Consider the following 23,718-nt stretch of genomic DNA (forward strand, 5'->3'; position numbering starts at 1 on the left):
AAATTAATCCCATGCTGTTTAATAATTCTACCAAAGTAAATTATATAGAAGTCCTCCCCTAACCAGCAGGGTGCAGCAAATACGGGCTGAGCTATGTCGCCCTACAGATAGAGAGAGAACTATCACTCTGACACTTTCTATGGCATCTCAATTGAAAGCAGTTTAAAAATATTGGAAAATAAATGTGAGCAATTTTGTAACACTACAGTGGAAGTAAAAGGACAGAAATGGTTTTGATCAAGGTTTATTTTCTGGCCACAATTTGTTTTTCCAGAGGTTTATCCTTTACGGTACAAGATGCACGAATAACATACAGCTTAGAAACATAAATTAAAACATCCGGAATGCATACAAATTGTGACATATTTTTCATTATACTGAAACCAATTGCAAAAGGTTGATATATAATTTTACATATCGTACAAGTAAATAAACAGTCTTTTTTTAATAAATATTCATTAAATGAAACTTTTCTTCATTGGTTTTATAATGTATCAAACATTTACATACTCCTGCTGCAAGTTAAGCAGCAACATTTGTAAAACATTGTTTTCTTTTTTTATGTTCTTTTTATGTTCCTTTCATATCCTCTTACAGTCTAAGATCCCCAGCTTGCTTAAAGAACCCTAGATCTGCAGCAGTTTAAATTGTGTCTGCCTCTTTCCCTGATTCTGAGTTTGAGATTGGCTTCAGTTTGGATGCACGGCGCATGGCGCTGCTTCTTACCGTCTGGCGCAGGGAAGACAGACGGCTACGGAAACCCTCTCCAGAGAAGAAATACAGCATGGGGTCAAAGCATGAATTGGAGGCAGCTAGGCACAGTGTCACAACAACAGACTTTTGCATGAGTGTCTGCTCTGAGCAGGTTGACTTCCTTGATAAGAAATTCAGGTGCATGGTGCGTTGAATGTGATACGGCATAAAACTGATCAGGAAGGTCAGCAGGACAATGACAATCATTCGGATGGCTTTTGATGCTGAGTCCTGGTTTCGCCGGGCAGCTGGGGTGCGAGAAAGAAGAGTACGGACTATGCCGGCATAGCAGATAAGTATAGTTAGGAACGGCATGATAAATCCTATTACAAGAGAAAAGTAGTTCAGCCCCTGCAGTTTGGGTAGTCGATCACTTTCAGATTTTGGTGGCTCAAAGCATTTGGTCTTATTTGTCATTGGGTCTTTAGATTGACCAGACATAAGAAATGGGGAAGATGCAGCACTACTAAAGATCCAAATCCCCAGGCATACAAGACGAGCACGGTTCGCTGTCACTAGCCTCAGGTTCTGCACAGGAAAAACTATGGCAACAAACCGTGTGACCGACATGGCAGTCATAAAATAAATGCTGCAGTAGAGGTTCACGTAGAGAAAGTAGGAGCTGATCCGACAGAGAAAATCTCCTTGTTCCCAATGACCTTTTCTAACATAGTAGAGAACTCGAAGTGGCAAAGTCATTACACACAGCAAATCGGACATGGCAAGGTTCATCATATAGACATGAAAGGGCGTGCTCTGTCTGTATGTTTTAATCAACACCATCAGGGCAAAACCGTTCCCCACAAAGCCCAACACGGTGATGAGGGAGTATGATGTGGAGTAGACCTGATTACGGAAATCATCAATAGAGGGACAGTTGTCTGTGTTGTTTCCCATGCTGTCTGACACGTTCGCTTGCTCCATTTCTTGTTGCAACTGCTGAGACAGAGAAAGAGTACATAATACAATATCTTAAACCATAAAACTAATCCAATCCCTTCCTACAACATACAAGCGAAAAAAAAAATACATAAAACAATTGTGATGATATAGATTAAATATGACCTATTTCCTCTGCGCTCTGTATCTAGCTGTGCATGCTCTGGAGAAAGCAGAGAGAGGAGATAAGCATTTCAAGATCCTCTTCCTGTCATGTGACAGATTTTATCAAAACAGTAAAGATAAAACATTAAATACGGCAGATGAATAAGTTTTGAAATGTACAGCTGCCATACAGTCTAATGATCCCTTAGTGGAGGAGTTGCCTTGGCGATGCCTCAAGCATTCACATAAGGTTTGTGTGACAAAAGAAAGATGTAAAAAAACACCCCCCCCCCCCCTTGGAGTGTAGTTTTTCTAAAAAGAAAAATATATGAAATTACAAGTTGAATGGAGTAAAACCTTTTAGGGACATTTTATTTTTGCATCCTTAAAGAAGCAAAGTTAAATAAAAAAAATAATAAAATACCCCAATGCTTAAAGTAGCATTCTTGGTCAAGCAGCATAAGTTGAAAATGAAAATAGTCGTTTATATAATATGGTCATGTTTTATGTCTGATCAAATAAGGCTTTAAAAAGTTCCCCTTACCGCCAAACGTCTGTCCTATAAAAGCAGGTCCTCTCCTGGCTGGTGAGCACAACAGTGGTGCCGTTTCAGAGCGTCTCCTCCACTTCTCTCTCTCTTCTGCCTGATGCAACTGCAGCAGACTGTTTTCTGGGTTTGTCAAAGTAGGACTGGTCTAACTCCTCAGCTATGCAGCACAGGAACCAAATGACATCACAGACAGCCACAGAAACTTGTTTACATAAGATAAAAGAAAGAAGCACATTATACGTTGGTGCAAAAATGTTTTTTTTTTTTTTTTTTAACAAATTACAGTTTTCAACCCTGTGGATTTTAAATGCAGCTAAGTGCAACGCTTTGTCTTTGTGCCATTTCGTTGCCATCTATTTCTCAAAAAGTCCATAATGGGTTACACGTGACAACTTATTTTCCTCATGAGTCAACTTACATTACTAGATCAGTTGTTTGCTTTTTCTTGTCCAACCTGTTGTAATCAATCTCTTTATTTACCCTGCACATGTTGCATAAACTTTCATTGCTGAAGCTGGCTTTAGACTAGCTACCAACTGAAACACAGCTGATTCTTCTACTAATTACATAATGTGAGAAACAGTCTTAAGTTCTGTGAAGTCTGGTACCAGTGCTGTGTAACTACTAAGATCACATAACAATGTTAAGATATACACTATGAACTCTTTATGCCAAATCAACTGATATGTTGTTACTAATTTTCTCTTGGTTGTGCTGTTAATGAATGTTGCTTTTATAATGATGTAATGGGATTGGGAAATTCAAGTAGAAATGGACAAACTAATTTTCACTGCTGAGAAGGCTGTTGAGGTGGAGGTCCAAGATAATTCTTCTCTAAGACAATTAGTGGTCTAAACGAACAGAAGCATCAGTCATCAAGCTTGTGTTCATCAGTGAGTCTTTGACATTAGACATTATTGGCTTCACTGTGCATTAAGCCCATCTCATACAAGTGCATTAAGTGTTTTGACCCTTCTCTGAGTTATTGGAATTGCACTTCTACTTTCCAAGTAATTTCTTATCAATCCTTACATTCATTAAATGTATACGTATTCAATCTCATATAAAAAACGTATCTACAATAAACTGGTTGGTAGGATAATTGGATAAACATTTACAAAGTAAAATGATAAATGCTTTATATCCTCACTTTAAAATTTGAAATTGTTAAATTTTTCTATCCTGAAACTACTAGATTAAATTTGATAGAAATTATATTCTTATTTATAGATCTATGGTCTGTGTTGAATCAATTTTAAGCATATTAAAGCCTGTCAGTTCATGCTCTCCGTCCTGTCGGGGCCCTAGGCAGCACCTTGGCTCAACTCTTGGTGAAGGGGATTTTTGCAGCTAAAAGCTCAGTGGCTGGACTTTAAAGAAAGTGTATTTTTTTTACCTATAATCTTACCATTAACGCATTTCAAATCGGAAAAACACAAGTTAACTTTTATTGCTATGTCAGGAAAAATACCCAGGACCCAGGACTTCCATCTGCAAGTTCTAATATAGAAGCAAAGATAAAAATCTAATAGAGTTGAGTTTCTTGAAATGCTGTACCAGTTTCTTTGTGAATCATAATGATTGGGAAAATCTGATATTGTGGGTGGGAATAGGAGTTACTAAATCCCAATGAGGTTCCCATAAGTGGATTTCTGCTAAAAAAACAAAAAACAAACATAGACAGAAACTGCTGCTTAACTTGTTCTACTTGTCTATTTATCTTAATTTACCTCCACACTTCCGAGGCATCACAGTGTTTGAATGGTGACATAGTTAAATGAAAGTTATAACTGCAAATGCAGAAGATGCACATTTTAAACTACTTTGTATCAATCTGGTATTAAATATTATAGTCACTGGATGACATCTATGTGGAAAAGCATTCATTATCATTAAAAGAAATCTTGGCATAAATGATAGCAGCAACAAACTAAACTGAAAGTGTTTTCTGGTTGTGTGGATGCCTCAATGCTTGCAAGTAGGCATGCAATTTCTGCAGATGGGTTGCTGGCCTTTTTCCTTGTTAGTTCATCAGCCTTAAATCAAGGCTGATTAATCAACCTTCCTTATCCTCTGTACCTGAAATTCAATTGAATTTATATTATATTTATATATTTATTTATATAGTGTGGAAGCATGTTTTTTCCTCGGCCTAATGGGGGTGAGAGGAAAGCTGGGAGGAATAAAAGATAAGTGTTTAAAGTAACCGTTTCAATGTACTTTTCTAAATCCAACAATGCAAATCAGGTCGAAGGTATTTATGTGACAGGGGAAAAAATAAAAGTTGTGTCAGAATTCAAATACCTTGGCATTCTAATAGACTCTAAGTTTTAAATCCAAGATCAAAAAGGTATGCAATAGAATCAAATTCAATATTACAAATTTCAGTTTCATAAGATCAAACTTGTCACTCCAGGCAGCTAACATGTTCATGTACAGTATGGTTCTGTCGCACATCACCTACTGTCTTACAACCTGGTCATAGGCAAATAAAACCTCACTAAAACCTTTAGAATCTCTTTACAAACAGAAAATAAAAATTTTGGATTAAAAAAAACATCAAAATATCAACATTGTGACATTACACTAAAACATAAGCTTCTAAGCTGGGAAAACGTCATCAAGTATGCAAACCTCTGTCCATGGTCTGTCATCTCCTCCACTCAGTCAGTTTGTGACAATCAGGAAAACGCCAACATTAACACGGGTCAGCTAGAGGAGGCTGTGTTGGTCCTCTGTGTAAAAGTGCTTTTAGTCAAAGAACCTTTGCAGTTACAGCATCTCAGGAATGGAACTCTGTCCCTCAGTACATCAGAAAACTTACAACATTCACTATTTTCAAAAACCATTAAAAAAATTGGCTCATAACACATCAGTCATGTCAGCATTAGTTGAATGTCTATCATTAACAAGCCATGCTGCCACTTGTGTCTCTGCTGTGTGTATGTATGTATGTATGTATGTATGTATGTATGTATGTATGTATGTATGTATGTATACAGTATGTATATATGTATGTATGTATGTATGTATGTATGTATGTATGTATGTATGTATGTATGTATATATGTATACAGTATGTATATATGTATGTCTGTATATATATATATATATATATATATATGTATATATGTATACAGTATGTATATATGTATGTCTGTATATATATATATATATATATATATATATACATATATATATGTATATACATATATATATATATATATATATATATATACATACATATATATTAAACTATATATATATATAGTTTAAATGTTTTATTCTATTTTGTGAAACCTAAAATCTCTAGTCCAGCGAACAATTACTCTGTATTGTTAAATCAGTTTTGAGGAGTTATAGCTGTTTTTTTTCTTTTTATATTTGTATTTTTCATTGTAGAATGCTTACTGTTGTGTTTTTTAAGATCTGTCCAGGGACAACAGCTGAAAAATAGCATTTTGGCTAATTCTGGTGCATTTGCAGGAATGCTTTTTAATTTACACTGTCCGTGTCAATTAAATAAATCGAATTAGATCCTCATCCTCCTTCATGCCATGAACAGAAGACACCTGTTCTGAAATGTTTATCTAGCCAATGAAATATATATTAAAGATACATTTGAATTCTTATGCAGATTGATCTTCTTGGTAAAAGTGGCACTGGAAAACCCCTCCTGTCAAGAGAGGGCGCTACTGCTGTTGTTGGCGATACGTATTGCGTTCACTTCCTGTTTTGACTACTAAGTGAAGAAGTGTTGTTGCTGTTCAGGCTATCTCTGTCTGAATAAAGTTCTTTTTTCTTTGATATCTCTGTATCTACGTAACTTACTGTCCAGAACCACTTTAACACATCTCTACTTCTCTACTGAGCATTTGTCAGTTTCACACGGTTGTATTTCTGGGAGTAAGGATTAAATTCAGTTTATTTGTATAGCACCAATTCACAACACATTCACACACTCAAGGTACTTTACAGTTCACCTTCTTCTATCTAAGGAAAACCAGCTGATTGCATCGACTCATTGACTCTTCAGCAATCCCTCACACTAAGCATGCTTGTAGCGACAGTGGAGAGGAAAAACTCCCTTTGAACAGGAAGAAACCTCCAGCAGAACCAGGCTCAGTGTGAGCGGCCATCTGCTGAGGCCCACTGGGGTTCAAGGAGACAGAAGCAGACATAGAAAAAGAAGCATAGATACAAAAGGCAACTGTCAACCAGCTCCACAGGCGGCCCCGTCCAGGAAACACACAGCCAGGCAGACGAGCTCCGAGCCAGCTCCCATGTCAGAGGATGAAGAGAGCACATCCAGTTAGTCACAGTCAGAGAAACAGGACTACACTGGAAAACAGGCCAAGCTCCAACATCTAGAAACAAAGGTTTAGCCTATACTAGCCTAGGAGTAGCTAGCCTCGGCTAGCGCTAGCTTAGCATTGCTATGGCTTCTCTTTCTCCCTCCCTTGACTCTTTTCCAACGGTTCCTTCTTCCTCTCCTCTCTCCTGCTCTCTGTGTCAGATGTTCAGTTATTCCTCTGCCTCCTTTAGTGATAATGGGATGTGTAATAAGTGCAGTATTGTTGTAGCTTTGAAAGCGAGGGTGTCAGAGTTAGAATCCAGGCTTAAGGCTGTTGAACATCCAGGAGTTAAAGTATTTTTAGTCCTCAAAAACCCTGACCGCCCAGGTTGCAGACAAGGAAGCAGACTCGTAGTTTAACACACGTCTGTGCAGCTTCTCTACCGTTACCCACTCATTACTCCATCCAGACAGGGTTGGTGTTCAATACTGACAGGGTCATCATAGTGGGGAATTTTACCATCCATGCTTGATAGCTTAACAGTAGCCTTTAATGCTATCTTAGACGCTATTGGCTTTGTGCAAAATGTAAACAAATTCTCATCTTCATACTTTGGATCTTGTGCTGACATATGCCCTAGAATGTGAATAAAAAACAGTATTTCCTCACAACCCTGTACTCTCTGACCACTTTTTAATAACCTACAGGATTACTTTAACAGAGTTCTCCTCCCCCAAAAGAAGGTTTCACTCTAGCAGATCATTATCAGATAGTGCAGTTATAAATTTTAAAGAATCCATTTCACTTTCTCTCTCTTCTGAGTCACTGAGCAGTGTTGCAGAGTGCAAAAGCTTAGTTTATTCCCCTTCACAGTTTGAGAATTTTATTGATGGGGTTGATAGTTCTCTGCATACTGCCTTAGAGAGCCCCTTTGAAAATGAATTAAAACCATTAAAAATAGAAAGCTGGCTCGCTGGTTTAATGCAGAGCTGCGCACTTTGAAGCAAAATGCTAGGAAACTGCAGAGAAAATATCGCTCCACAGGGCTACGGGAATCCTTCCTAGTCTGGAAAAATAGTTTACTGCTGTATAAGAGGACCCTTTGTAAAGCAAGAGCAGCAGATTTCTCCTCATTAATAGAGGAGAATAAGAATAATCCTAGATTTCTTTTTAATACAGTTGCTAAACTCACCCAGAATCATAGCTCAGTTGAACCATCAATTCCACCTGCTCTTAGCAGTAATGATTTTATGGAATTCTTTATAAATAGGATTGATCTTATTAAAAATAAGATCATTAGCACTCCTCTATCCATGATTGGTTTGTCTCTGGAGGGGGGGGGCAGCATCTGAGGTAGTCATGGAATCTGAACCGGGTTTAGACTGCTTTGATCCAGTTGAACTTACAGAGTTAGCAAAACTATTGTCTTCATCTAAGCCTTCAACTTGGATGTTAGATCCAGTTCCAACCAGGCTATTTAAGGAGGTATTCCCTTTGATCTCCTCCTCCATTTTAGATGTGATTAATCTATCTCTGTTACAGGGATATGCACCTAAAGCTTTTAAGGTTGCTGTAATTAAACCTCTGCTTAAGAAACCGTCTCTTGACCCATATGACTTGGTCAATTATAGACATATATCCAATCTTCCTTTCTTAACTAAAATTCTTCAGATAGTAGTTGCCAAAAAAGTGCTACCAGTTACGCCATTTCAGAGTAATCCACAGGTAACCTTTGAGCATGTTGAAGATCTGTCATTAACGTGAACAAACTGAAATCGATCAGATAGATCAGATTTAAACCAGTCTAGAGCTGTTCCTTTAATTCTTACAAAAAATTCAAGTCTTTCTAAAAGAATATTATGATCAACTGGAACAAATGCAGCACTGAGATCCAACAGGACGAGCACAGATACAAGTCCATTATCTGAGACCATGAGAATATCATTAGTGACTTTCACCAGAGCTGTTTCAGTGCTATGATGAGCTCTAAAGCCAGACTGAAACTCTTCAAAAAGTTCATTATGGTGGAAGTGATCACACACTTGTTTGGCAACTACTTTCTCTATAAGAAAGGAAAATTGGATATAGGTCTATAATTGACCAAGTCATCTGGGTCAAGAGACGCTTTCTTAAGTAAAGGTTTAATTTGTTGGGATCCAGAGGTTTTCCCACTAGAGGGCGCCGTGGATCCTCTCCTGGGAGCTGATGCTCAGCGCTGATGGGAAAGCTTAATCATGAGCTGATTCCCATCAGCTCATGATTAAGCTTTCCCTATATAAGCTGAGTGATAGCTTCACTCTGGGCCGGATTGTTGTCCTTGCCATGGCAGCAAACCTGAGCCACCCTGCCTGTTGAACTCTGCCTGTCTGAACCTGTGAATCTGTGAGTTTTGGAAACCTGTTAACCTGTACACCTGAATCTAACCTGCTCTGTCCTCTCTGCCTTCCAGGGCAGAACCCTGTGTGTTCATCCAATAAAATATTGGACTTTCCCCTGCCTGTCTGTTCTGTGAGTTCTGCATTTGGGCTAGAAAACCTCCCACACCATGACAGAACAATCCGGCCAACAGACTAGCCCAGCAGACTCCTTCTACCCGCTCCTGGAGAGGCCCGCTCTGAAACGTCCGCCTCCACCCTGGCAGGTGGCGTGGAATCGACATGATGAGGAGTTGGTGGCCTCTTTAGCTCCTGAGCTCGCTCTGAGCCGTCTAGAGACCCCTGAGCCCACTCTGAGCCGTCTGGTAACTCCTGAGCCCACTCTGAGCCGTCTGGTAACTCCTGAGCCCGCTCTGAGCCGTCTAGAGACCCCTGAGCCCGCTCTGAGCCGTCTAGAGACCCCTGAGCCCGCTCTGAGCCGTCTAGAGACCCCTGAGCCCGCTCTGAGCCGTCTGGAGACCCCTAAGCCCGCTCAGAGTCGTCCGCCATCATCCTGGTGGGTGGAGTGGCGTCGGCGTAATGAGGAGTGGAATCGTAAATGGGAGATGGAGCGGTGTCGACGAAATGAGGAGTTGGATTGCAAATGGCAGGAAACTCTTAGCCATCTAAGGACCCCTTGGCCCGGTTGGAACCATAGGGAGACCTCTGAGCCTGCTCTGTTTTATCCAGAGACTCCTGAATCTGCGGCCTCTTCACTTCCTGTGGAACCGCAATCGGCGGCCTCCTGTGTTCCTGTGGAGCCACAATCGGTGGTCTCCTGTGTTCCTGTGGAGCCACAATCGGTGGTTTCCTCTGCTCCTGATTCGGAGCCACAGTCGGTGGCTTCCAGTGCTCCTGATTCGGAACCGCAATCGGCGGCTTCCGGTGTTCCTGATTCGGAGCCACAGTCGGTGGCTTCCGGTGCTCCTGATTCAGAACCGCAATCGGCGGCTTCCGGTGTTCCTGATTCGGAGCCACAGTCGGTGGCTTCCGGTGCTCCTGATTCGGAACCGCAATCGGCGGCTTCCGGTGCTCCTGATTCGAAGCCACAGTCGGTGGCTTCTGGTGTTCCTTATGCTGAGCCGCATTCGGCGGCCTCCTCAGTTCCTGATGCGGAGCCGCAATCGACGGCCTCCTCAGTTCCTGATTCAGAGCCACAGTGGGTGACCCTGTCTGAGCCTGTTGCTGAGCTGCAGAAGCGGAGGCGGCCTCCTCCTTGGAGCTTCCTGCAGCAGAGGCGGCGTCCTCCCCGGAGCTTCCTGCAGCAGCAGGGGCGGCGTCCTCCTCTTAGTTTCCTGCAGCAGCAGAGACGGAGTCCTCCTCGGAGCTTCCTGCAGCAGAGGCGGCGTCCTCCCCGGAGCTTCCTGCAGCAGCAGAGGCGGCGTCCTCCTCTGAGTTTCCTGCAGCAGCCGAGACGGAGTCCTCCTCGGAGCTTCCTGCAGAAGCAGAGACGGCGTCCTCCTCGGTGCTTCCTGCAGAAGCAGAGACGGCGTCTTCCTCGGTGCTTCCTGCTGAAGCGGAGGTGGCGTCCTCCTCCAAGGCCCCTGCAGCTTCTGAGACTCCGGTCCCGTGGCCGGCCTCCGGAGCATCTGCTTCAGCTCTGTTTCCACGGTTGGCCATCTGAGACTCTGCCCAGCTGCCGGTCCCACGGCCGGCCACCTGAAACTCTGCCCTGCTGCCGGTCCCACGGCTGGTCATCTGGAACTCTGCCTTGTCTCCGGCCCCGCGGCCGGCCACCTGGAACTCTGCCTTGCTGCCGGTCCCACGGCCGGCCACCTGAGACTTTCCCTGTCCTCGCCCACCCTGGGTGGGTTGTGTTGAGTTCTGGACCCTGTTTTTGTTTCTGTGCCTGGTCCTCCTTGCCAGTTTCCCCCTTCGCTCGCCCTGGGTGGGTTGTTTTTATTTTCGGGTTTTTTGTTTTTGGGCGTCTGGTATCCGCCCTTAAGGGGGGGGTACTGTTGTGATCCAGAGGTTTGCCCTCCAGAGGGCGATGTGGATCCCTTCCTGTGGGTTTCTGTCTTTTCTGTTGGAATCCAGAGGCTTGCCCACCAGAGGGCGCCGTGGATCCTCTCCTGGGAGCTGATGCTCAGCGCTCAGCTGATTCCCATCAGCTCATGATTAAGCTCTCCCTATATAAGCTGAGTGATAGCTTCACTCTGGGCCGGATTGTTGTCCTTGCCATGGAAGCAAACCTGAGCCACCCTGCCTGTTGAACTCTGCCTGTCTGAACCTGTGAGTTTTGGAAACCTGTTAACCTGTACACCTGAATCTAACCTGCTCTGTCCTCTCTGCCTTCCAGGGCAGAACCCTGTGTGTTCATCCAATAAAATATTGGACTTTCCCCTGCCTGTCTGTTCTGTGAGTTCTGCATTTGGGCTAGAAAACCTCCCACATCATGACATAATTACAGCAACCTTAAAAGCCTTTAAAAGATTAAATCACATGTGGTGTTCCCCAAGGGTCCGTCCTGGGTCCCCTCCTATTCAATATCTACATGCTCCCTCTGGCTCAGTTAATAAAAAACATTACCTACCATAACTATGCAGACGACACACAGCTTAACATCACCATGTCTCCAGGTGACTATGAACCAATTCAAGCACTGAGGAAATGCTTAGAAGAAATCAATGCCTGGATTTGCCATAATTTTCTTCAACTGAATAAAAACCAAACATAAGTAATAATCTTTGGACCAATAGAGGAGAGATCTTAAGTTAGCTAACAGCTTCAGTCGCTTCAGCTAGTAACCACTGATCAGGCCCGAAATCTACGTGTAGTGCTGGATTCAGACTTGAACCTCCAAAAGCATTTAAAGACAAATACAAGGTCGGCTTTCTATCACCTGAAGAACATTTCCAGGATTAAAGGACTAATGTCTCAGCACGATCTGGAAAAACTAATCCATGTGTTTATTTTTAGTCGAATTGATTACTGCAACGGTGTTTTCACAGGTCTGCCTAAAAAGTGGATCAGACAGCTGCAGCTGATCCAGAAATCTGCTGTCCGTGTCCTCACTATGACTAAAAAAGTAGAGCACATCACCCCGGTTCTAAATTCCTTCCATTGGCTCCCTGTATCTCAGAGAATAGACTTTAAAATACTTCTGTTAGTCTATAAATCTCTGAATGGCTTAGCACCTAAATACATCACAGACTTGCTATCAGTGTATCAACCCTCCAGACCAGTCAGGTCTTCTGCCTCCAGCCTGCTCTGCATACCTAGAACCAGAACTAAACATGGAGAAGCAGCATTTAGTTCCTATGCTCCACTTATCTGGAACAAACTTCCAGAAAACTGTAAAAGTGCGGAAAGCCTGAGTTCCTTTAAATCAAGACTAAAAACACATTTGTTTAGGATCGCCTTCCACTGTTCTAGTTAAACAGTTCAACTGAAATATCATTAGTTCAACTTTTTTATTTTCTTTAGTCCAACTGTTTTTAATGTTCTTTTTTGTTTCTGCATTTTTTAATTATATATTTATTTTTTTCCTACTTGATTAGATTCTGTTTTATTTTCCTATATTTTAATCATGTAAAGCATTTTGCATTGTCTTTGTACTGAATTGCGCTATACAAATAAATTTGCCTTGCCTTGCCTTTCAGGGCCGGCTTTCTTGACATGTGACACAGGCGGTTGCTTAAGGCACCATCTGCTGGTCAGGGTGCAAAATTTCATAAAAATAAATAGAATTAAATGTATCTATTATGAAACCATGGATCCCTTTGCTGCTTGAAAGTTCAGAAAAGTTAAGTTTTAAACCTTAAGAATGTTAGCAAGATTTTTGTGTTTAAAGCCCTTGTCACACATTGACGATTTAGCCACCGAATGCCCGACATCCCAGAACGCACCTTTCCCTAAACACAAATGAAGGAAATGAAGACTGCTGTGTGTAAGGATCTCCAAAAAAGGTAATTTTTTTATGTGTCTTTTTTTTTTGCAGCACACTGCAATTCCATAACATTTATGAAAAAACTGATCATATGGGAAACAGTTAAGTGATGTTGAAGGTATGTGGGTCTGAAGGATGATCTCTCCATTGCTTCAGCACTTGATCCAAGGTTTAAGGCCCCACTTTTTTGGTCAGATGATTCTGAGCGAGAGGAAGTGTTCATGCAACTTGTAGCTCTCACTAAGGACTTGGCCACTTTTAAAAGCTCAGTGAGTACTTAATAAAAAAATGCACACTATAATTTACAGATTTTTTTTCTAGCTGTCAAATGGAATGCTAATCTGTCTGTAATTATTTAAACACTCACTAGCAAAGAAATTAAACCATATTTATTTTGATTTTTACAACCCCAAAATGCATGTTGAATAAACTATATGAAATTATAAAGCTGTTCCTGCTATTTTATTTTTATTTATTTTTCAACAGCACCAGAGTGGGCTGATGGATGTAGACCGTGAGGTAATCGAACCCCTGGAGCAGCAGGGAGAGCCAGCTGATGACCCTTCTGGACCACCATCAAAGAAAGCAAGGGACTCTTGTGCTCTGGCTGATCTCTTTGGAAGCTCATATACAACCCCAGCAGTAGTGTCCAGAACCACAGATACGAAGGCATTAGATGAGGTGATCCATTACAAAGAGGTACAACCACTGCCACTCCCAAAAATCCACTCCATTGGTGGAGAGAGGATGTGGGGGAATACTCACTGTTATCATGCAAAGATAAAAGGTACTGCTGCATCCAAGGTAGTAGTGTACCTGCTGAAAGGATCTTTTCAACAGCAGGTGACATAGTCACAGCCCAGACACTGCCGAAAACTCCCGTAAATTGTCAGAAATTGACGTGGACTTTCTTAGGCAGTGTTCCCCCCATGCCTCCCCCCCCCCCCATGGAATTCTAGGGGATGGCTTTAACATGTAAATGAACATGCTGTGAGCTATACAAATGCAAATCAGGGTTGCAGGGGGGTTTATACTCCAAGTGACATTTTTCTAAAAGGTAAGAAAATCTCTGATACAAAGAGATCAGGCTCAGTATAGCCTCTTACATTTTAGCTTGAATTGATTTATTTAATTAAAGTATAGAGACCAAAACAGATCTTTAGCTGACAGAGCAATACATTTAGAGCAGTACTTATTTAAAAAAAAAATTGCATTTAAGATAAAAAATAAAATGTTGTCTGTCAATATGCTCAATTCACAATTACTTAACTGGAAAAGTTTCAAGAAATGAGTCTGAGATGATTCACTTTATAACATGGTGCATTATCCTGTTGGAAGTAGCCATCAGAAGATTGGTACACTGTGGTCATAAGGTCCGGCCAGGTCAAGATCCGCAATTGCAATCGCACCAAACAGGAAAAAGAACATCGACAAATTCCGGTTCGTCAAATTAAAGATACAGATAGGTGACTAGAAATTATAGTACAATTCTTATATATAAAAAAAAAAAAACTAACACCGTTTATTTAAATGATTGGATCCAAACTATTGGTTATTCACCAACGAGGAAGCAGATTTCTCATCTCCATCAAAATATTTATTTTATACCGAGGGACTTAAACTTTAATCAAATCCATTCAAAAGAAACTTCTTATTACAGGAATGAAAAGAGATGCTGAGTTTGGGAGTAGAGAACAAGTTCATAAAAAAAAGCAGTTTTGAATTATCCTTATCCCCGTTACAAAAATCTACAAAAATATATATATATATTTGGGCAGAAACTGAACATATGCTGGATGATGGTGGGATTTTTTTAATATGTCATATTAAATTAAGCGCTCACAGGGTTCATACAGGAATGAGTGACTCTAATTTAATGTTATTTTAATGCTATTAGAAATTATTTTAATGCCATCAACAAGAACCATGAACACAAGTTATTAGTGTACATGAAATATGAAGGAGCTGCAAGCACAGTTCCATGACTCCTGTATGTATGTAAACACACACACACACATATATACGTATATATGTATCCTCTAGCTTTTTCTCCGCCTGGAGCGATATAATATATCTGACGAAATTATTTTTATAAGCATTTTTTATTAAAGAATTATAAATACTTCGATAAACATATTTAAATAATTTTAGTGCCAATTAAGGCCTTGATTTAAAAAAAAATGAATTAATTTTTAATTATTTTTATTGATCCGCGGAAACCCTGGTTCATCTCGCGCATGCTCTCTACGATCTCCAAGAAACTCAGAGCGGCGCGGTCTGCAGCCACAGCGGAGGATGGATGCTTTGCTTTGCGCAGGCGGTCAGGAGCGGAGTAAGTTGGATTTCGGGGTAAAACTCCTCTTAGACACAATGGCGACTCTGCATCGAACAAGACGAACTCAAAGAAGAGATGCTAGCGGTAAATATATGTTCGATTACTGCCTGCTAAGCTAAAAACAGCCTAGCCGAAAGCTACGGCTAATAGCAGCCTAGCCTAAAGCTACGGCTAATAACAGCCTAGCATAAAGCTACGGCTAATAGTAGCCTTGCAAGAACAAGCTTTATTAAAGTGTATTTTTTGTGATTTACAGGAAGCAGTATGCCGTCTTCACAACTCGGAGACTAACTGCAGGCACTATGAACTGGAGCAAGGGTAAGATTTAAAGAATATGCTTTCATTCTGCGGTAAAAGGATATGGATACGGATGGATACCGATCATAGCTGTACATTTTATATTCACAGACCTCCTATTTGCTCGGAGCCATATCAGCAAGTCCAGATTTGCACGATGTTGATAAAGATGACATTGTGTGTAAGTGACTTGTTTTAATGTTTTCTCCTTCCTTGTTACTGTGACTTGCGTTTGATTTTTTATTCATACCACTCTCATTTAATTGGTTTCCAGCTGCCTGTAAGACGTATTTTGAGACGGTACGCAGCTTCAGATATACGCAGCTAGCCAACACATTGCGTGCGGAGGCTGCCAAGCAATCTGCTCGTAGTCGGGCTAGAAGAAAGAGGGTAAGACTTTATTTGGTGACTATTTTTCAGGTGCATTGATAGATGTGTTGTGTCCATACACAGTGCGCTGATTCATTGTTGTTTTTTTCAGCTGCTGAAAGGGAGGCAGAGTGTGCTAGCAGATGAGGAAGTGGAACTCTGGAAGTCTGCCACCGTCGGCCTCATGTCAGACGAAGAAGATGGCGTCGTTGGCGGTGTCTCTGGATGGATTGTACAGTCGCCACCATTTCGTAGGCCGGATCTCACTGAACTCTGTGTTAAGCTGCAGTCCCGGTTAGAAGCAATGCCGAAGTACAGGGCCACGCACAGTAGGCGTCTGCACATCGGACCTGCCTCGGAGGGAATGCTGCCAGTTACCTCCAACCCCGAGGAGGCAAACGGACCGTTCACGGACTTGTAATATTAAGATACGCATGTGTTTGGATACGCATTGTATATAGTTGTGTGTGGTTTAATAAAGCTCTTTCTTTGCATAAACAGCTTCCTGGCAAATCTTCATTTCCTGTTTAAATTCATTCATGTCCTTGATGGTAGCCTAATAATTGTGTAGTAGTGCAGGATAACATAAATACACAGCATATGAATGAATAAATATATGAATGAATAAATATATGAATGAATAAATAAATATATATATATATATATATATATATATATATATATATATATATGAATAAATATATATATATATGAATAAATATATATATGTAAATATATATATATGCCAACCAATCACGAGCGACTTTACTTGTTTAAAAAGAAGTGGTTCCGTCCAATACTCAGTAAGAAAATTAAAGCCTGGCGTGGCGACGTGTGGTTTTGCTGCCACTCACGAGCGATTTCACTTGTTTGAGAATAGTGGTTTCAGCCAATACTGAGTAGGTTATTCAAGCCAGACCTGGCCAGCAGCGCAGGTTTGCTGCATTCATATGCTAATTAGGGCCATTAGTACAGCTGATCGCTCTCCACATACGTCAGAGTCCGTTTCCGACAATTTGTGGCACGACAAACGCGGACAAGCGCGGGTTGCAAATTGTCGGAAACTGACGAAAATCAAGGAGATCTGCAGGAGTTTACGGGGACGAAAATCTCACTTTTCATGCAGTGAGAGAAGTGATTTGAAGCCTGAACATGTGGATCAGCTGCTGTTTCTGAAAAAGAATCCTCTTAGCCTGTAGCCAGAAATCGGGAAATGTAGTTTAAGGTTTATCATTTCATGTTCAATAGCTTTCGGGCCAACGTTTTCAGTGCAATTCAGTTTAATACAGCTCCGATATTTATGTTTAAGTCTGCACTGCACTAATATGCACAAATAAGTTATTGATGTGCAATTTTATCTATATTACAATCTCAGGAGCTTTGTTTTAGTTTACTTTTCTTGCACTTTATTTTATATTTTTTATACAGAACAGTGTTTTTATAATCTTCTGTTTGCACATTGCAAAAATTTCTTGAATTGTTCCATTTCATGTTTAGCTGCTCGTTGATATTTTTACATGAGCGTGAAAATGGCTATTAAATGTCAACATTAACTCAATCATTTGTCTTTCTACTTTTTTTCCAATTGAAATTCAGCATTGAATTGAATCGAATCACATCGCAACAGCAATAATCGAATTCAAATTGAATCGGGAGGTTCCTAACAATACCCAGCCCTAGTAGAAAAATTTCAACATATCCATAATATTTTTTATCTAAATATTGTTGAACCATACTTGAATCTGAAATTCCCTCCTTGCATTTCCGTTTAAACAGCAAAGTTAAATCGGTATCAATTGCAGGCAACACAGATTGATGAGTTAATGATGTAATAACTGTTTCACCGATATTTATTTGAGATAATTCAAGATCTTTTATAGTACTATCTACTGTCCAATTTCTGGTTAGGAGTGTTGACCACATAACTGCAAGAGTTGTTTGATTTTCTGATTGTCTTTTTTTTAAGTGTTAATGTATTTATGTTTTTAACAGATGCTAGTTGAGCGGATGGACGCAGGGAGGATCCATCACACTCATCTTCTGACTCACCCCATGATGGGGATGAGTTCTGGAAGAGAACTGACCGTTTCCTCCTGTCAACCCCCTTTATACCAAAACGCAGCCAATACGCCATTATACAGTAGCTGGAAACACGTTCAGCGCTCATCTGGAAAACGTCAGATACGTTGATATGGGTTGGAGAGAAGTTCTTGATAAGTTACGAATAAGTTATGCACAAGTTAGGTTTTGGATAAGCTATGACAACTTATGAGTAACTTACACTTAATATATGTCAATGATTAGATAACTTATCTGTAACTTATGCCCCATGTATGGCATATGCTAGTATACGTCGGGAAATTTGGAGCATGCTCAACGTACGTGTTCGACATACTTATACAAAACTGACCCATAACTTATCCAATGCGTGCCACATTTTTGACAGATTTTCTGTACATTAGGCATATGCAGTCTAAATTGTCAAGGTGTGATGTGGAGTTTAAATTGTCTCTTTGAGGAAATCGCCCAAAATCTAATCCAACATGGCCCAAACCTAAAAAGAAGGCACTATAACTTATTCTTCTTTGCCTCCCCTTATGCAATATATTTGAATATTTAAGGTTTTCTTTCCATTGTAGTGTCATTTTGGATGGCCTTGTGGATGAATTGTGCAACAGAAATAAACTTCCCTGTAGTGTTAAAGACAGACAGCTGCAACAACCCACCAACGTTTTAAGTGGAATGTGGCCTCTTCTTCTGCTATGGATGACCTTAAGAAGTAATTAATACATTATTTCTTTCCCTGTGGTCTATTTGCCATGAACGAATTTTAATTTTTCTCTATTGCATTGAGGCAGGGTGCATATTTGAGCTGAACACAAAAGCTCTTCTGCTTCGGCAGCAAACCAAGTCCTTTTATGGAAGTTGGTGAAGTGGTTCTATGTGTTCTCAGCCAGTTAACATAAATCATGACAACATGGCTCCTCTCTTACTCTGTGACTTCACACTGTTGGAAAATTGTGAGCTTTTTGCAACTTTTATCTACTGCCATTTGGTAGCAATATCTACAAATAATTTGATGCACAGCTTGTGGTGCTGATATTGTAGAGGAGACACCTATATTTAGGTGGTCTACAGACAGTGTGAAAATAAATTTAGACAATGAGAAAGGTTTTCTTAATGTATTCTTTTAAAAATAACAGAACTGCATAAAAGGATGTTTTTTAGGCCAATTTATCGTTGTAATACATTGTTTGCCATAGTTGCTAAATTGTAAGTTTCACTCAGGAAGATGCAGCCTCTTTTAAAGCTTCAGTGGTTTCAAAGCTGCTGAGATTAAGCAGATAGACTGTTACTGCTCCTCACAGCATTTGTGAAAGCTGTGATCTGCAAACAGTTTTTCACCTTTTATATCTAGGACAACTCAGGTCAGTCACAGGTCATTTCTAGCATGTGCAACTTTATGCATTCAATACCTTTCTTCTTTATTGTGGGAGAGAAAAGAGAAAGGTCAACTCAGAATTAATTGACTACTTAATTTAAAACCCAGTTAAAGAGTGTTATTGAGTAGTTATATGGTAAAATATTGGTTGTCATAAATGTGTGAGCTTGTTTAGTGACAACTTTAACGTGCAAACAGCACCAGGATCCAAGATAAGAGCAGAAAGGTTAGATGGTAGTTATGGGGACATTTGAAGTAGTTTTACATTATTAAAATCTGTACACATAGCACAGTCAGGTTCATCATTAGAAAACAGAAATGGTTTGGAAAAGCTACAAACTTCTTTATATATTCAAACTGACAGTCTGGATAAGACAGGGCTCAGAGAAAACAGAGGCAGATGGTAACTCTGAAAGAGCAAAGTTATTCAAAACCACTCTACTTTTATTTGTGAAAAATATCTTTACTTTTCCTTCCATTTCAGAGTAAAGCACTCATTTTCAATGGCCCTGGTCTTAAGACAGAGCACAGCCTAATCATCCCCCATCATTGTGTCACTCCAGTCTCCACTTTGGACTCTTTCTCTTTTTCTAGGCACTATTATCTCTCTGGGCCTCAAATGGGAACTGATCATCACCTCCCTCATTAATAAGACATACTAGATAAAGTGCCTTTTGGGGCATAAGAAGGGGGACTGGCTGCAATCTTCCTTCCCTCAGAAGCGGAAAACCTTTAGGGCCATGAGTTAAGCAGGAAAGATTACAACTGAGCCTTCCCAACCAGGACACAAACTGTTTTAGACTCTCTCCTAGGAAACTTCCCCACTGGAAAACAAAAAAACTAAAAAACTGTTTACTGTAGTTGTTGTCATGGTACTTTTCCTGTACAACTTGCATTTCTCTCTTTAAAATTTGATATTTCCAAATCTATTTATGTTAACTGTATATTTCCTTTCTTATGTGCAGCACCTTTGAAAAAACAAATCCTTGGAGGTGTAAAACACCACATGGTAATAAAGCATTTTCTGATTTCTAATGTATTTCATCTTTCTGATAAAGTTTTACTCTGAGATCAAATCTTTGTTTCTCAGCCTCTTATACAGAAAAAAAAAATCAATTGGCAGAAATTATACCACATGATGTTTGGGAGGGAGATGCATAAACAAATTGCCCACAGTCTGAAGGGGATATAACCAAATACATGTTCCATCCGGTTGTAATGGGTTAAAAGGGGATAAAATTGTCAACATTTCCTGTGGTCAGCATCATCATAATTCAATCAGCATCATCAAGCCAACTTCTCAGTTGTGTTATGGAGTCAACAGCTTGAACTCTTTGACCACTTAAAAAAGCTTCTGCTGTTGTTGTTTTTCTTTTCTTTTTCTTTCCTGTTTTTGTTTTTTAATAGTAAAAAAATCACCAAAACACAAATAAATGCAAACATTTAAACCAAACAAAAAAACCCCGCCTTCCCCCATGCACCTTTACTACACATGGCTAATTGCAACAAGCCTCTCATTTTTTTGTTCATGTAAAAAAAACAAATATGGTTACATCCTCTGTTATAGGCATGGTATTGTGCTAATGTTATTCATTCATGCTTGGCTAACTGGAGGAAAGGTACAGATGCTAAAGTTAAAATGGTGTTATATTAGTAATAGTTGTTCAAATTCACATATAAGTTATTTTCCCATCTGTATGCTTGAGTTTTGTCCTTTTGTCAGCCAGTTTTGGGCTATGTTTTTAATAAATGTTCTTTGAAATGTGTGGAGGTGTGGTAAGAAGCATGTATCCCGGACAGCTTTAATTCTCTGTGAAAAAGTGCCCATCATTCTTTAATAAGATCCTCACCAAACGGACATGCAATGTTTGTTTTCAAAAACCTAATGAGTGTAACTGACCTAGCGCATGATATATATAGATAGATAGATATATATCTATACATAGATATCCATCAATCCATTCCTCTTCTTCCACTTATCCGGGGTTGGGTCGCGGGGGTAGCAGCTTCAGTAGTGAGGCCCATATGTCCCTCTCCCCAGCCACTTGGTCCAGCTCCTCCAGGGGAATCCCAAGGCACTCCCAGGCCAGCAGAGAAACATAGTCCCTCCAGCGTGTCCTGGGTCTCCCGTGGACCTCCTCCCGGTGGGATGTGCCTGGAACACCTCATCAGGGAGACGTCCAGGAGGCATCCTAACCAGATGCCTGAGCCACCTCAGCTGGCTCCTCTCGATGTGGAGGAGCAGCGGCTCTACTCGGAGTCCTCCCCGATTACTGAGCTCCTCACCTATCTTTAAAGGAGAGTCCAGACACACTACAGAGAAAACTCATTTCAGCCGCTTGTATCCGGGATCTCATTCTTTCGGTCATGACCCAAAGCTCATGACCATAGATGAGGATAGGAACGTAGATCGACTGGTAAATCGAGAGCTTTGTTTTTTGGCTTAGCTCTCTCTTCACCACAACAGACCGGTACAGGGCCCGCTTTACAGCAGACGCCGCACCAATCCGCCTATCGATCTCCCGCTCCATCTTCCCCTCATTCGTGAACAAGACCCCAAGATACTTAAACTCCTCCACTAGTGGCAGTACATCCTCTCCAACCCAGAGAAGGCATTCTACCCTTTTCTGGCTCAAGACCAAGGTTTCAGATTTGGAGGCACTGATCCTCATCCCGGCTGCTTCACACTCGGCTGCAAACCGCTCCAGTGAGAGCTCTAGATCACACCCTCATGAAGCCAACAGGACCACATCATCTGCGAATAACAGAGATGCAATCCTAAGGCCACCAAGACAGATCCCCTCAACACCCTGGCTGAGCCCAGAAATTCTGTCCATAAAAGTTATGAACAGAATTGGTGACAAAGGGCAACCTTGGCGGAGTTCAACTCTCACCTGAAACAGTTCGGACTTACTGCTGGCAATGCGGACCAGGCTCTGACACGGGTCATACAGAGACCTAACAGCCCCTATTAAACGGCCCAGTACTCCATACTCCCGGAGTACCCCCCACAGGACCCCCAAAGGGACACGGTGGAATGCCTTCTCCAGATCCACAAAACACATGTAGACTAGTTGGGCAAACCCCCAGGCACCCTTCAGAATCCTGCTGAGGGTATAGAGTTGATCCAGTGTTCCAACTCCAGGACGAAATCCACACTGCTCCTCCTGAATCCGAGATTCGACTATCTGACGGACCCTCCTTTCCAGAACCCCGGAATAGACCTTGCCAGGGAGGCTTAAGAGTGTGATTCCTCTATAGTTGGAACACACCCTCTGGTCCCCTTTTTTAAATAGAGGGACCACCACCCCAGTCTGCCAATCCAGGGGAACTGCCCCTGATGTCCATGCAATGTTGCAGAGCCGCATTAGCTAGATATATAGTAGTACATAGATATATATAGATATATATCTATATCTATCTATCTATCTATCTATCTATCTATCTATCTATAAAGATATATATATATATATATAAATGTATGAAACTCTCTTTGTGAAACGTTAAACTTAGTTTCCCTGATTTCCGGTTTAGAAAACATAGTTTTAGTAAACCTGCTTATCGAAACTGATCTCTGCTCTGTTCTGTTGTTACAAGACAGAGAGCAGATTGGCTTTAGTTCACCTCAAAATATAACCTGTGCAGTCAGTTAATCAGGATTATAATCCTACTAAAATATGCAGCTCTAGTCCTTAAGTGGACAGCCTGTCAGGGATTTCAGGCTGCTATTTGAGCACCTGGAAGACACCACCAATTCCTCCAATTTGTATCTGTTTATGATGTGATTGTACTACAACTCTTTCCTTGGTAAAATGTTCTTACATTATTTTTTTTTACATTCTCATATCAACACAATATGCCTAAAACTAGCAATAACTTTGACCCCCCACTTCAGCCTCAAAGCTTGTGCAGGTTTTTTCCAGAAATAATCAGAACCAATCTTCCAATTAATTCTGACCAACTTCCATCAGTACGATGTTGCCACCACTTCCTCTTGGTGCCTTGGTAATGTGGTGTCAGAGTTATATGCTCTGTTACCTTTCCTCCTGTGTTTTGCATAGGCATTAAAAAGTTTAATTTGGGTCTCAGATGCTCAGAGCACCTTCTTAATAAGCAGGTTTGTATTCACACATTGCTTGTGGTAAATTTGAACAGGACACGTTATCACAGATCCTCCCAACTGAGCTTGGCTCTGATATGTTTAAAACTTGGAATATTGTTTTGCAACCCATCCCTGCTTTGACCTCTTAGCATCTTTCTCCCTGACCTATCTGCTGTGTTTTTTTGTCCTCTTGGTTCTGTTTTTTTTATTAACGCTTTCTAGTAATCC

General features: G+C 40.8%; 1 protein-coding gene across 2 annotated transcripts; it reads right to left on the bottom strand.

The window, feature by feature from the left end:
• Positions 1–231: 231 nt before the first annotated feature.
• On the bottom strand, positions 232–2,476 carry cysltr1 (cysteinyl leukotriene receptor 1). Of its 2 annotated transcripts, none has more exons than XM_038275998.1 (2): positions 2,342–2,476; positions 232–1,689 (listed from the first exon to the last, which is right to left on the bottom strand). In XM_038275998.1, exon 2 carries the CDS (start codon positions 1,675–1,677, stop codon positions 643–645), a length of 1,035 nt encoding a protein of 344 aa, XP_038131926.1. In that variant the 5' UTR covers positions 1,678–1,689; positions 2,342–2,476; the 3' UTR covers positions 232–642. The 2 variants fall into 2 exon arrangements, with proteins under 2 accessions (XP_038131926.1, XP_038131859.1); XM_038275931.1 differs by having other exon boundaries at positions 232–1,692.
• Positions 2,477–23,718: the final 21,242 nt, after the last annotated feature.

This window comes from Cyprinodon tularosa, unplaced genomic scaffold, assembly GCF_016077235.1.
Source record: "Cyprinodon tularosa strain WSP-4 unplaced genomic scaffold, ASM1607723v1 ctg1002, whole genome shotgun sequence".
Taxonomy (NCBI): domain Eukaryota; kingdom Metazoa; phylum Chordata; class Actinopteri; order Cyprinodontiformes; family Cyprinodontidae; genus Cyprinodon; species Cyprinodon tularosa.

What these genes read in the sequence shown, in the direction of transcription:
- cysltr1 (XM_038275998.1), bottom strand. Translation starts at nt 1,677, where the DNA reads ATGGAGCAAGCGAACGTGTCAGACAGCATGGGAAACAACACAGACAAC.